The following is a 13,288-nucleotide window of genomic DNA, read 5'->3' as shown; positions in this document are numbered from 1 at the left end:
TTCATTTGCCTTTCATTATTAGCCCATTTGACGCATTCACACACCACTTCTAATTCTCCTCTCCATCCTCAAGAAACAAGATTGCACAAATTCCTGACATGCATGTCAGAACGGGTTCTAGATTAGAGTGATGCTGGAAAAGCACAGCAGTTCAGACAGCATCCAAGGAGCAAGAAAATCGATGTTTCGGGCAAAAGTCCTTCATCAGGAATACAGGCAGAGTGCCTGTAGGGTGGAGAGATAAATGAGAGGAGGGTGGGGGTGGGGAGAAAGTAGCATAGAGTACAGTAGGTGAATGGGGGTTGGGATGGAGGTGATAGGTCAGGGGGGAAGGGGGAGTGGATAGGTGGAAAAGATAGGCAGGTAGGACAAGTCATGGGGACAGTGCTGAGCTGGAGGTTTGGAGCTGGGGTGAGGTGGGGGGGGGGGGGGGAGGGGAAATGAGGAAACTGGTGAAGTCCACATTGATGCCCTGGGGTTGAAGTGTTCCAGGCATGAGGGAATGATTACAATCAAAGGTGGAAATTTGAAATAGAAGGATGGGATCTCATTGACCATAAGAAAGGACGGGGAGCACCAGAAGTGAGAGTGAGTTTCAAGGGTCAACATCATTATGATCTCAATGTGGAGAGTATAAATGATCATTAAGAGCATGACAACTTGCAAAGCAAGTTTTTTCTTGTTTATGAATGAATTAAAGAAAAGGAACAGGAGTTGAAACAACTCAACAGAGGCCGGTATCCCATCACCAATCACCCTTTATTTACATGTGGGAAGTCCTTGATACTGAAAATCCCCTGTTAATTTTTTTTTTGTTTTTTTTCACACCCCACACTACCGCCTACCAATGACTCTGGGGCTAATGTGGGGACATGTACAACTATGTATACATACATATACTTAGATTTTAAAAAGACTAAATGGAAATGGGGAGGCTGAAAGATCATTGGGGACATGGGCAGCAACACAAAAGGAAGTATGGGAGGATTACCATGCAGTTTCTCAGGCAAAGCCTACAAGTCACTCACATGGACACAAATACAGAAGAACACTCAAAAAGCTTAACACCATCAAGGACAAAGCAGCCCACTTGATTGGCACCACATCTACAAATATCCACTCTCTCCACTACCAATGCTCAGCAGCAGTGTGTACTATCTTCAAAAAGCACAGCAGAAATTCACCAAGGCTCCTTAGACAACACTTTCTAAACCCATGACCACTTCCATGTAGAAAGACAAAGGTAGCAGATACACTGAACACCACAATCTGCAAGTTCCCTTCCAAGTCACTCACCATCCTGAATTGTAAGTATATTACTATTCCTTCATTGTTACTGGGTCAAAATGCTGGAACTCCCTCTCTAATGACATTGTGGAACCACCTACTTCAAACAGACTGCAACATTTCTCAACAGCTCACCAATAACTTATCAAGGGAGCTATGGTTGGGCAATAAATGCCACCCCAGCCAACAGTACTGAAATAACTGTGCAGAGGCCAATATACCATCAACAAATCACCCTTTATTTATGTGTGCACAATAAACTGGCTGTAGCCAATCAACCAGCCAGCCAACCAGCTCAGAGTCAGTCCCCTGAACTGATAGGATTCTAAATCCCCTGTTAATTTTTTTTTTCTTGTTTATGAATGAATTAAAGAAAAGGAACAGGAGTTGAAACAACTCAACAGAGGCCGGTATCCCATCACCAATCACCCTTTATTTACATGTGGGAAGTCCTTGATACTGAAAATCCCCTGTTAATTTTTTTTTTGTTTTTTTTCACACCCCACACTACCGCCTAACCGTGGTAGTGCTTATTTTTTCCCCAGCACCCATGGTGTGTGTGTATAGGTGTGAAACACAGTGAAAGACACAAAGTGCACGAATCTTATTCAATTTCCACCACCAGGAAGATAGGAAAACACCCGAGTGGCCAGTGACAAGCACTGCCCTTCACATCAAAGAGCAGTGCTGTGTGATCAAAACAGTGAAGGGGAGGGTAGGGACTAAATCAAAATAGAATTGGAGGGAGAAATAATGCACTCCACTCCCTGCGGTGCCCACCTCTCCCTGAACAACTCCAGGGTGTTGGTCGACACCGCGTGCTCCTTCTCCAAGGACACCCGGGCTCTAACGTAACCGCGGAAGAGGGGCAGGCAGTCGGCCCTAACGATCCCCTCCACGGCCCGCTGTTGATGGCCAGTTTGGCCAGGCCCAGGAGCAGACCCACGAGGAGGTCTTCTGACCTGCCCTCCATCCTCCGTACCGGGTGCCCAAAGATCAGGAGCGTGGGACTGAAGTGCAACCAAAAGCAGAGGAGGAGGTTTTTAAGAAAATCAAAAAGGGAGTGCAAACGCCCACACCCAATATACACATGGTCCACGGACTCCACAGCGCCACAGAACAAGCAGTTGGGCTGGGAGTCCGTGAACCACTGCAAACTGCGGTTGCAGGGGACTGCTGCGTGCAGCACCCAATCCCCTGCTAATTTTTTTTTCTCTTTTCGCCTAACTGCGGTAGTGCTTACTTTTTTTCCCCAGCACCCATGGCACTCCTGTTTATTAATTTTTTTTTTCTTTTTAAATCCCCTGTTAATTTTTTTTTGGAAGATAGGAAAACACCCGGGTGGCCAGTGACAAACACTGCCCTTCACAGCAAGGGACAGTGCTGTGTGATCAAAACAGTGAGGGGGAGGGTAGGGACTAAATCAAAATAGAGTTGGAGGGAGAAATGATGCACTCCACTCCCTGCGGCACCCACCTCTCCCTGAACAACTCCAGGGTGTTGGTCGACACCGCATGCTCCTTCTCCAAGGACACCCGGGCTCTAACGTAGCCACGGAAGAGGGGCAGGCAGTCGGCCCTAACGACCCCCTCCACGGCCCGCTGCCTGGACCTGTTGATGGCCAGTTTGGCCAGGCCCAGGAGCAGACCTACGGGGAGGTCTTCAGACCTGCCCTCCTTCCTCCGTACCGGGTGCCCAAAGATCAGGAGCGTGGGACTGAAGTGCAGCCAAAAACAGAGGAGAAGGTTTTTCAGGAAATCAAAAAGGGAGTGCAAACGCCCACACCCAATATATACATGGTCCACGGACTCCACAGCGCCACAGAACAAGCAGTTGGGCTGGGAGTCCCTGAACCACTGCAAACTGCGGTTGCAGGGGACTGCTGCGTGCAGCACCCAATCCCCTGCTAATTTTTTTTTCTCTTTTCGCCTAACTGCGGTAGTGCTTATTTTTTTTCCCGAGCACCCATGGCACTCCTGTTTATTAATTTTTTTTTTCTTTTTAAATCCTCTGTTAATTTTTTTTTTCTCTTTTTTTTTTCTACCCATGGTGTGTGTGTGCAGGTGTGAGACACAGTGAAAGACACAAAGTGCACCAATCTTTATTCACTTTCCACCACCAGGAAGATAGGAAAACACCCGGGTGGCCAGTGACAAGCACTGCCCTTCACATCAAAGGGCAGTGCTGTGTGATCAAAACAGTGAAGGGGAGGGTAGGGACTAAATCAAAATAGAATTGGAGGGAGAAATAATGCACTCCACTCCCTGCGGCGCCCACCTCTCCCTGAACAACTCCAGGGTGTTGGTGGACACCGCATGCTCCTTCTCCAAGGACACCCGGGCTCTAACGTAACCGCGGAAGAGGGGCAGGCAGTTGGCCCTAACGACCCCCTCCACGGCCCGCTGCCTGGACCTGTTAATGGCCAGTTTGGCCAGGCCCAGGAGCAGACCCACGGGGAGGTCTTCAGACCTGCCCTCCTTCCTCCGTACCGGGTGCCCAAAGATCAGGAGCGTGGGACTGAAGTGCAGCCAAAAACAGAGGAGAAGATTTTTCAGGAAATCAAAAAGGGAGTGCAAACGCCCACACCCAATATATACATGGTCCACGGACTCCACAGCGCCACAGAACAAGCAGTTGGGCTGGGAGTCCGTGAACCACTGCAAACTGCGGTTGCAGGGGACTGCTGCGTGCAGCACCCAATCCCCTGCTAATTTTTTTTTCTCTTTTCGCCTAACTGCGGTAGTGCTTATTTTTTTTCCCCAGCACCCATGGCACTCCTGTTTATTAATTTTTTTTTTCTTTTTAAATCCCCTGTTAATTTTTTTTTTTTTTTTTTTTTTGGCCAGTGACAAGCACTGCCCTTCGCATCAAAGGGCAGTGCTGTGTGAATCCCTATTTTTTTTTTTTTTTTTTGTCTTTTTTTTTAACCCCCACACTACCACCTAAGTGCAGTAGTGCTTATTTTATCCCCAGCACCCATGGTGTGTGTGTGCAGGTGTGAGACACAGTGAAAGACACAAAGTGCACCAATCTTTATTCAATTTCCACCACCAGGAAGATAGGAAAACACCCGGGTGGCCAGTGACAAGCACTGCCCTTCACATCAAGGGACAGTGCTGTGTGATCAAAACAGTGAAGGGGAGGGTAGGGACTAAATCAAAATAGAGTTGGAGGGAGAAATGATGCACTCCACTCCCTGCGGCGCCCACCTCTCCCTGAACAACTCCAGGGTGTTGGTGGACACCGCGTGCTCCTTCTCCAAGGACACCCGGGCTCTAACGTAACCGCGGAAGAGGGGCAGGCAGTCGGCCCTAACGACCCCCTCCACGGCCCGCTGCCTGGACCTGTTGATGGCCAGTTTGGCCAGGCCCAGGAGCAGACCCACGAGGAGGTCTTCAGACCTGCCCTCCTTCCTCCGTACCGGGTGCCCAAAGATCAGGAGCGTGGGACTGAAGTGCAGCCAAAAACAGAGGAGAAGGTTTTTCAGGAAATCAAAAAGGGAGTGCAAACGCCCACACCCAATATATACATGGTCCACGGACTCCACAGCGCCACAGAACAAGCAGTTGGGCTGGGAGTCCGTGAACCACTGCAAACTGCGGTTGCAGGGGACTGCTGCGTGCAGCACCCAATCCCCTGCTAATTTTTTTTTCTCTTTTCGCCTAACTGCGGTAGTGCTTATTTTTTTTCCCCAGCACCCATGGCACTCCTGTTTATTAATTTTTTTTTTCTTTTTAAATCCCCTGTTAATTTTTTTTTCTCTTTTTTTTTTCTTTTTTTTTTCTTTCTTTTTTTTTAATTTAACCCCCACACTACCACCTAAGTGCGGTAGTGCTTATTTTATCCCCAGCACCCATGGTGTGTGTGTGCAGGTGTGAGACACAGTGAAAGACACAAAGTGCACCAATCTTTATTCAATTTCCACCACCAGGAAGATAGGAAAACACCCGAGTGGCCAGTGACAAACACTGCCCTTCACATCAAAGGGCAGTGCTGTGTGATCAAAACAGTGAAGGGGAGGGTAGGGACTAAATCAAAATAGAATTGGAGGGAGAAATGATGCACTCCACTCCCTGCGGCGCCCACCTCTCCCTGAACAACTCCAGGGTGTTGGTGGACACCGCGTGCTCCTTCTCCAAGGACACCCGGGCTCTAACGTAACCGCGGAAGAGGGGCAGGCAGTCGGCCCTAACGACCCCCTCCACGGCCCGCTGCCTGGACCTGTTGATGGCCAGTTTGGCCAGGCCCAGGAGCAGACCTACGGGGAGGTCTTCAGACCTGCCCTCCTTCCTCCGTACCGGGTGCCCAAAGATCAGGAGCGTGGGACTGAAGTGCAGCCAAAAACAGAGGAGAAGGTTTTTCAGGAAATCAAAAAGGGAGTGCAAACGCCCACACCCAATATATACATGGTCCACGGACTCCACAGCGCCACAGAACAAGCAGTTGGGCTGGGAGTCCCTGAACCACTGCAAACTGCGGTTGCAGGGGACTGCTGCGTGCAGCACCCAATCCCCTGCTAATTTTTTTTTCTCTTTTCGCCTAACTGCGGTAGTGCTTATTTTTTTCCCCAGCACCCATGGCACTCCTGTTTATTAATTTTTTTTTTCTTTTTAAATCCCCTGTTAATTTTTTTTTTATTTTTTTCCTTTTTTTTTTTTTCTCTTTTTTTTTTCTCCCACGAGGAGGTCTTCAGACCTGCCCTTGCAAGCCATTATTTTTTTTTTTTTTTTTTTTTTTAACCCCCACACTACCACCTAAGTGCGGTAGTGCTTATTTTATCCCCAGCACCCATGGTGTGTGTGTGCAGGTGTGAGACACAGTGAAAGACACAAAGTGCACCAATCGTTTATTCAATTTCCACCACCAGGAAGATAGGAAAACACCCGGGTGGCCAGTGACAAACACTGCCCTTCACATCAAAGGGCAGTGCTGTGTGATCAAAACAGTGAAGGGGAGGGTAGGGACTAAATCAAAATAGAATTGGAGGGAGAAATGATGCACTCCACTCCCTGCGGCGCCCACCTCTCCCTGAACAACTCCAGGGTGTTGGTGGACACCGCGTGCTCCTTCTCCAAGGACACCCGGGCTCTAACGTAACCGCGGAAGAGGGGCAGGCAGTCGGCCCTAACGACCCCCTCCACGGCCCGCTGCCTGGACCTGTTGATGGCCAGTTTGGCCAGGCCCAGGAGCAGACCCACGAGGAGGTCTTCAGACCTGCCCTCCTTCCTCCGTACCGGGTGCCCAAAGATCAGGAGCGTGGGACTGAAGTGCAGCCAAAAACAGAGGAGAAGGTTTTTCAGGAAATCAAAAAGGGAGTGCAAACGCCCACACCCAATATATACATGGTCCACGGACTCCACAGCGCCACAGAACAAGCAGTTGGGCTGGGAGTCCGTGAACCACTGCAAACTGCGGTTGCAGGGGACTGCTGCGTGCAGCACCCAATCCCCTGCTAATTTTTTTTTCTCTTTTCGCCTAACTGCGGTAGTGCTTATTTTTTTTCCCCAGCACCCATGGCACTCCCTGTTTATTAATTTTTTTTTTCTTTTTAAATCCCCTGTTAATTTTTTTTTTCTTTTTTTTTTTTTTCTTTCTTCTTTTTTTTTTGTGTGTGTGTGCAGGTGGGAGACACAGTGAAAGACACAAAGTGCACCAATCTTTATTCAAATTCCACCACCAGAGAGATAGGAAAACACCCGGGTGGCCAGTGACAAGCACTGCCCTTCACATCAAGGGACAGTGCTGTGTGATCAAAACAGTGAAGGGGAGGGGAGGGACTAAATCAAAATAGAATTGGAGGGAGAAATGATGCACTCCACTCCCTGCGGCGCCCACCTCTCCCTGAACAACTCCAGGGTGTTGGTGGACACCGCGTGCTCCTTCTCCAAGGACACCCGGGCTCTAACGTAACCGCGGAAGAGGGGCAGGCAGTCGGCCTTAACGACCCCCTCCATGGCCCGCTGCCTGGACCTGTTTATGGCCAGTTTGGCCAGGCCCAGGAGCAGACCCACGAGGAGGTCTTCAGACCTGCCCTCCTTCCTCCGTACCGGGTGCCCAAAGATCAGGAGCGTGGGACTGAAGTGCAGCCAAAAACAGAGGAGAAGGTTTTTCAGGAAATCAAAAAGGGAGTGCAAACGCCCACACCCAATATATACATGGTCCACGGACTCCACAGCGCCACAGAACAAGCAGTTGGGCTGGGAGTCCGTGAACCACTGCAAACTGCGGTTGCAGGGGACTGCTGCGTGCAGCACCCAATCCCCTGCTAATTTTTTTTTCTCTTTTCGCCTAACTGCGGTAGTGCTTATTTTTTTTCCCCAGCACCCATGGCACTCCCTGTTTATTAATTTTTTTTTTCTTTTTAAATCCCCTGTTAATATTGGTCAGCCAGGGTGTCCTGATTGGCTCAGGGTTAAAAGCTTTAATCAAGGTTTGTGCAGTCAACAGGATCCACCTGATCCAATCACTACAAGTACCCACTCCATAACTAAATTAAAATAAATTCTATAGTTGTCACTGGGAGATGATGTTTTGCAGCTGCCACAATCACACACTGAATTGTAAATCTGCAAGGATATGGACCCCCTTCACCTGCTCCATTCCCAAACCTCCTTCACCCGTTCCAGACCCAATCATCATTCCCCCAATCCAGACCTGATTCTCCTTCACGCAATCCAGACCCGATCCCTTTTCACCTGTTCCAAACCCGATCTCTTCACCCAATCACCCTTCATCTGTTCCAGACTCACCCCCCCCCTCACCAGTTTGACACAGTTTCCCCTTCACCCAATCACCTTTATCTATTCCAGATCTGACCCCCTCACCCAATCCAAACCCGATCCCGTTTCATCCATTCCAAACTCAATCTCTTCACCCAATCATCCATTATCTATACCTGACCTGATCCTCCCTCACCTGTTTGGCCTCCCTATCCCATTCACCCAATCACCCTTCATGTATTCCAAACCCAATCCCCTTTCACCTGTTCCTGACCCAATCCCCCTTCAGCTGGTCCAGATCCCTTTTTTGGGACAGAATCACTTCCTAGAAAATATGGCCCATTATCTTTTCTGTTTTTAATTTCTTTTCCATAAGAAAAGAAACACTTGTAGTTACTCTTAACTCATTGCATGGTTTGCGCATTGGGCCAATCTTTCAGTATACTGAGACTGACACATTGTGTATGTATTGGGAATAAAGTGTCATTTGGATTCAAGATGATTGAGTGTCATTGCTGGGGTTCACCTGGGATGGGGATTAACAAGATTTTATAGATATAGTGATAGGCTTTCAAATATTGGGGCATTGTTTTTTGTAGAACATTCATAACGGGTCATTACCTTGGAGCTCCACTCCAACATTGGGACAAGAGGTTTAGGAGTGGAGCAGGGAGACTGGGGTAGGCTATGGGAAATGGCAATCCAAACTTTGTGACAGGTACCTGGGCAATATCGCAATTGAAAAATGAGTTCCAGATTGTCAATTAATTTTCAAGTTCCACCTGATTTAGATCAATATGCATATCACTCAAATATTTGCTGTGATTTGCTTTCTTTTAAAGCAACTGACAAACCATTTTGTAGTTGCTAGGGACAGTTGTGCAAGCCTGCAAGTTTGAAGGGTTTGGGTTGGATTTTTCACCAATGTGTGAGCCCACTGGGCAGAAACCTGGACCTGAAGGTTTGGCATACTCTGCAGCTTTGGAGATTGCTAACCACAATACACGAGTAAGGAAAGAACTAGAATGTGTGAAATCAATATATCCCTTCAGTTGTAACTTTGCCAGAATTCAACCTGCCAGGATATATGATATTGAACATATTCGCTCATGCCTTTGATTTAACAGATTTGAAATCAACATATAGTATCTGCACTTGGAAACTCTCAATTTGTTCAATCGGAGGAAAATTGATGGGCCATGAAGGATTTTAAGGAGCTGTAAATTTACCACTTCATTGTCTTCTGTTATAGTTTTCATTTATACAGATTGTAATTGTGTAATTCTGGGAGTGATTATGAAAATCCTTCACTTGAGGAATTTTAATGTGGATCTACATGAATATTAAAAGACTAGTCACCGCTGATGATGGTACTGGAGCAGCATTTGGGAGCGGAGAAATGAGGCAGAGATCCATATTGCAGTGTCTCCTAAGTGTGAGATATTCTAATACATTTAAATAAAGTACAGAATGGTTTTCCCTCTTCTTACAATGGGATTGCACTCTGCATTCTAGTCACACATCTGCACAGACCTAGGAAAGCTCTGAGTGTAATTGTGTTGATAAAAGGGTCAAGACTTTTTAAAGCCCTACCTTTACTTGTTTTCTTTGTAACTTTTTTAATAAAAAAGAATATATGTGATATTGCAATGAGTTTTCTTCAGGAAGTAACATTATAATATAAATTAGAAAAACTAATAAGTGACTCTGAATTAATTGGAAAGCAAACTGTACTTGAAGAATTTTCAACAGTGTAGCAGAATAGTTAGAATTTGATGGAATAGAGATTTTCGGAATATAAATTTTCATACTGTTTAAAGAGTAATAAAGAATTTACAGTGTCAGTTACAGAAGCAAAGTTGGCAAGTCAAGCTTACTCAGGATGGGTGTGATATTGAAATGCCTCAATTTCATTCTTCAATTTATGAAAAGGGTATGTTGCAGAAAAAGTGTATGCAGGGGAAATTTAGGAAGTGGACATACAATGTCAAATCATCTGTAATAAGACTTTGCTTTCTCCAGGTTCTAAATATGTTATCGATAAATTTGCCGAGCAGGCTGGTATTCCAATTCCTTTAAACATCTTTGCTGCCTCTGGACAAGTACACTGCCACTTCAAGCTGACTTCACCACCAGGACATGTCATTCGCCTCTCTCTCAGCTCCTTACAGATTGAACCAGACAGCTGTGTCACAGATTCACTTAGCATTTACGACTCTCTCATGCCTATAAGGAGCAAGAATTTATACCGGTATGTTTTATTGTTCTTCAAGTATTTTTGGATAGCTGGATTGCTTAACTGAACAATACCATATTTCTGTTGATTTTACAACATGCGCTAAATAGTCATGCATAATCAGGAATGATTACCTTTCACTTCAGGCAGGAAACGAAGATCTTAATCTGAGTGGCAGCCAGTGACTAATGGGGTACTACAGGGACTACTGCTTGGACCCCAGCTCTTCACAATATATATTAGTTATTTAGATGAAATTACTGAACGTAATATCTCCAAATTTGCAGATGACACAAAGCTGGGTGAGAGGGTGCACCATGAGGAGGACGCAGAAATACTTTGGTGTGATTTCAACAAGTTATGTGAGTCAGCAAATATATGAAGTGTCATGTGAGGTTATCCAATTCAGCAGCAAAAACAGGAAGGCAGATTATTAACTGAATGGCAATAAATTGGGAAAAGGGGATGCACAGCCAGTCCTGTGTCCTTGTACAACAGTCACTGAAAGTAAGCATGCAGATGCAGCAAGCAGTGAAGACAACAAATGATAAGTTGGCCTTCATGGTGAGAGTACAGGAGCAGCGATGTCTTGCTGCAATTGTATAGGACACTGGTGAGACCACACCTGGAATATTATCTACAGTTTTGGTTTCTTTATTTGAGAAAAGTTTTAGAAATAGAGGGAGTGAAACAAAGATTTACTAAATTAGTTCCTGGGAAGGCAGGACTGACATGAAGAGAGGTGGGATCAATTAGGATTATTTTCACTGGAGTTTAGAAGAATGAAGAAGGATCTCATAGAAATCAATAAAAATTCAACTGGACTGCTAAATGTAGAAATAATGTTTCTGATGACCAGGGAGCCCAGAACCAGTGGCTCACTTTTTAAAGATAATGGGGCAGGCCATTTAGGACTGAGATAAGGAGAAATTCCTTCGCCCAATGAGCGGTGAGCCTGTGGAATTCACTGCTACTGAAAGTGGTTGAAGCCCAGACATTGAATGTTTACAAGAAGGAGTTAGATTTTTTCTTAGGGCTAAATGGATAAAAAGGAATGGGGAGGAAATAGGGATAGCACACTGGATTGGCTCATCAGCCAGATCATTTGGACTGGTACAGCAGGCTCTAAGGGCTAAATGGCTTCTTCCTGCTCCTGGTTTCTATGTTTATATCTTGCATGATGTGAGGATAAAGCAAACCTTTGGATAATCTTGTAATATTGCATCTAACAATGTGTACATTGTATTCTACTTTTAAAAATTCATGTAGTTGTATTATAATCTGTAAATTGCTATGTAAAATTAACCTAGGTGAGTGAAATTGGTTGACACTTTTAAAATTCATTTTTATGAGTTGAGGATGTCGCTGTCTAGGCCAGTATTTATTGCCCACCCAGTGGGCAGTTGAAGAGTTAACCACATTGCTATGGGTCTGGACTCACATGTAGGCCAGAGCAGATAAGAATGGCAGTTTCTTTCCATAAGGGGCATTAGTGAACCAGATGGGGTTTTCCAAAATCAATAATTGATTTGTGGTCACCATTACACTCTTAATTCCATGATTCTTTTTATTGAAATCAAATTCCACCATTTGCCATGGCAGGATTGTGCACCCAAGTCCCAGGACATTACTTAGTTCTCTGGATTAATGGTCTAGTGATAATACTATGAGGCCATTGTCTTCCCTAACTATATCAGTTGGCTCTTAAATGCGCTTGAGAAAGGGCTAGCTTGAGGGTGTGGTAAAGCTGTCAAGTGTCAGATTCCAATATCTTTGAAGATGAGGTGCATGGCAGCAGCTGTCCAGGGAGCATGCTCTGAGACATTAGTGCCTATTGTCCAAGATGGAGGTTTAGGGGTGTAAATGGTGAACTGCAGTTTCCAAGTTTCCAGGTGCCTATGCTGACTTTCATATTGGGATTTTTTAGTGTCTAATTTATATACAGCAGCGTGCAGAATAGGAGAATGCACATTCATGAGGTGAGTTTAAGTAATCATGAGGACAATAATGAGCATTAATTCTTATATATAGGTAGTTTTTAGATTAGATTAGATTACATTACAGTGTGCAAACAGGCCCTTCGGCCCAACAAGTCCACACCGACCTGCCGAAGCGCAACCCACCCATACCCCTACATTTACCCCTTACCTAACACTACGGGCAGTTTAGCATGGCTAATTCACCTAACCTGCACATCTTTGGACTATGGGAGGAAACCAGAGCACCCGGAGGAAACCCACGCAGACACGGGGAGAACGTGCAAACTCCACACAGTCAGTCGCCTGAGGCGGGAAATGAACCCAGGTCTCTGGCGCTGTGAGGCAGCAGTGCTAACCACTGTGCCACTGTGCCGCCCTAGTTCTTCAACACTAGAGAGAACCTTGTCTTGATCTGTGGAACTTGGATGGGAAATGTAATTTTTCAGACTTGATGTCAAGATACCTCACCAAATTTTCCCAATTTTCCTACAATAGTTCACGTCAATCTGGCTCTTACTGGTGCAAATGCTATGGATGAAGAATCCCCAGAGTTTCCTTCAGATAAATTTCTGGAGAAGTACATTAAAGAACCAACTGGGGATCGAGTTATTTTAGATTTATGATTATGTAACAAAAGAGATTAATTTTGCTGTAAAGGAGACTTTGAGAAATAGTGACTATAATGTGATAGAATTTTACATTAATTTTGAAAGTTATATAACTCATTCTGAAAACAGGGTCTTAAATCTAAACAATGGAAACTATGAAGGCATGAGGGGCAACCATGGTGTTCTGAAAAAATACATTAAAAAATTTAATGTTACATGGGCAATGTATAGTAGTTAAGGAAATATGATATGGTATGTAAAAATATATTCCTCTAAGGCACAAAATTCCAACAGGAAAGACCATATGACCATAAGGTATAGGAGCAGAAATTAAGCCATTCAGCTCATCGAGTCTGCTCCACCATTCAGTCATGGCTGATAGGTTTCTCAATCCCATTTTCCTACTTTCTCCCTGAAATCCTTGATCCCCTTTACAATCATGAACTTAACTATCTCTGT

At 45.3% G+C, this 13,288-nt stretch overlaps 1 protein-coding gene across 1 annotated transcript in view; it reads left to right on the top strand.

Annotated features, from left to right (window-relative positions):
- The window catches only part of tmprss7 (transmembrane serine protease 7), a 92,808-nt gene that overhangs the window by 24,561 nt on the left and 54,959 nt on the right, over window positions 1-13,288 (top strand). Inside the window, exon 7 of the mRNA XM_087992713.1 lies at window positions 10,029-10,257. Coding sequence (XP_087848839.1) covers window positions 10,029-10,257 — 229 coding nt within the window. The remainder of the gene's footprint in view (window positions 1-10,028; window positions 10,258-13,288) is intronic.

This window comes from Chiloscyllium plagiosum, unplaced genomic scaffold (genome assembly GCF_037043375.1).
Source record: "Chiloscyllium plagiosum isolate Xiang-an unplaced genomic scaffold, Cpla_swu_hap1 HiC_scaffold_12, whole genome shotgun sequence".
In the NCBI taxonomy this organism is placed as follows: Eukaryota; Metazoa; Chordata; class Chondrichthyes; order Orectolobiformes; family Hemiscylliidae; genus Chiloscyllium; species Chiloscyllium plagiosum.
The sequence above is the reverse complement of the archived record's forward strand: the minus strand, read 5'-3'. Positions and strand labels throughout refer to the sequence as shown.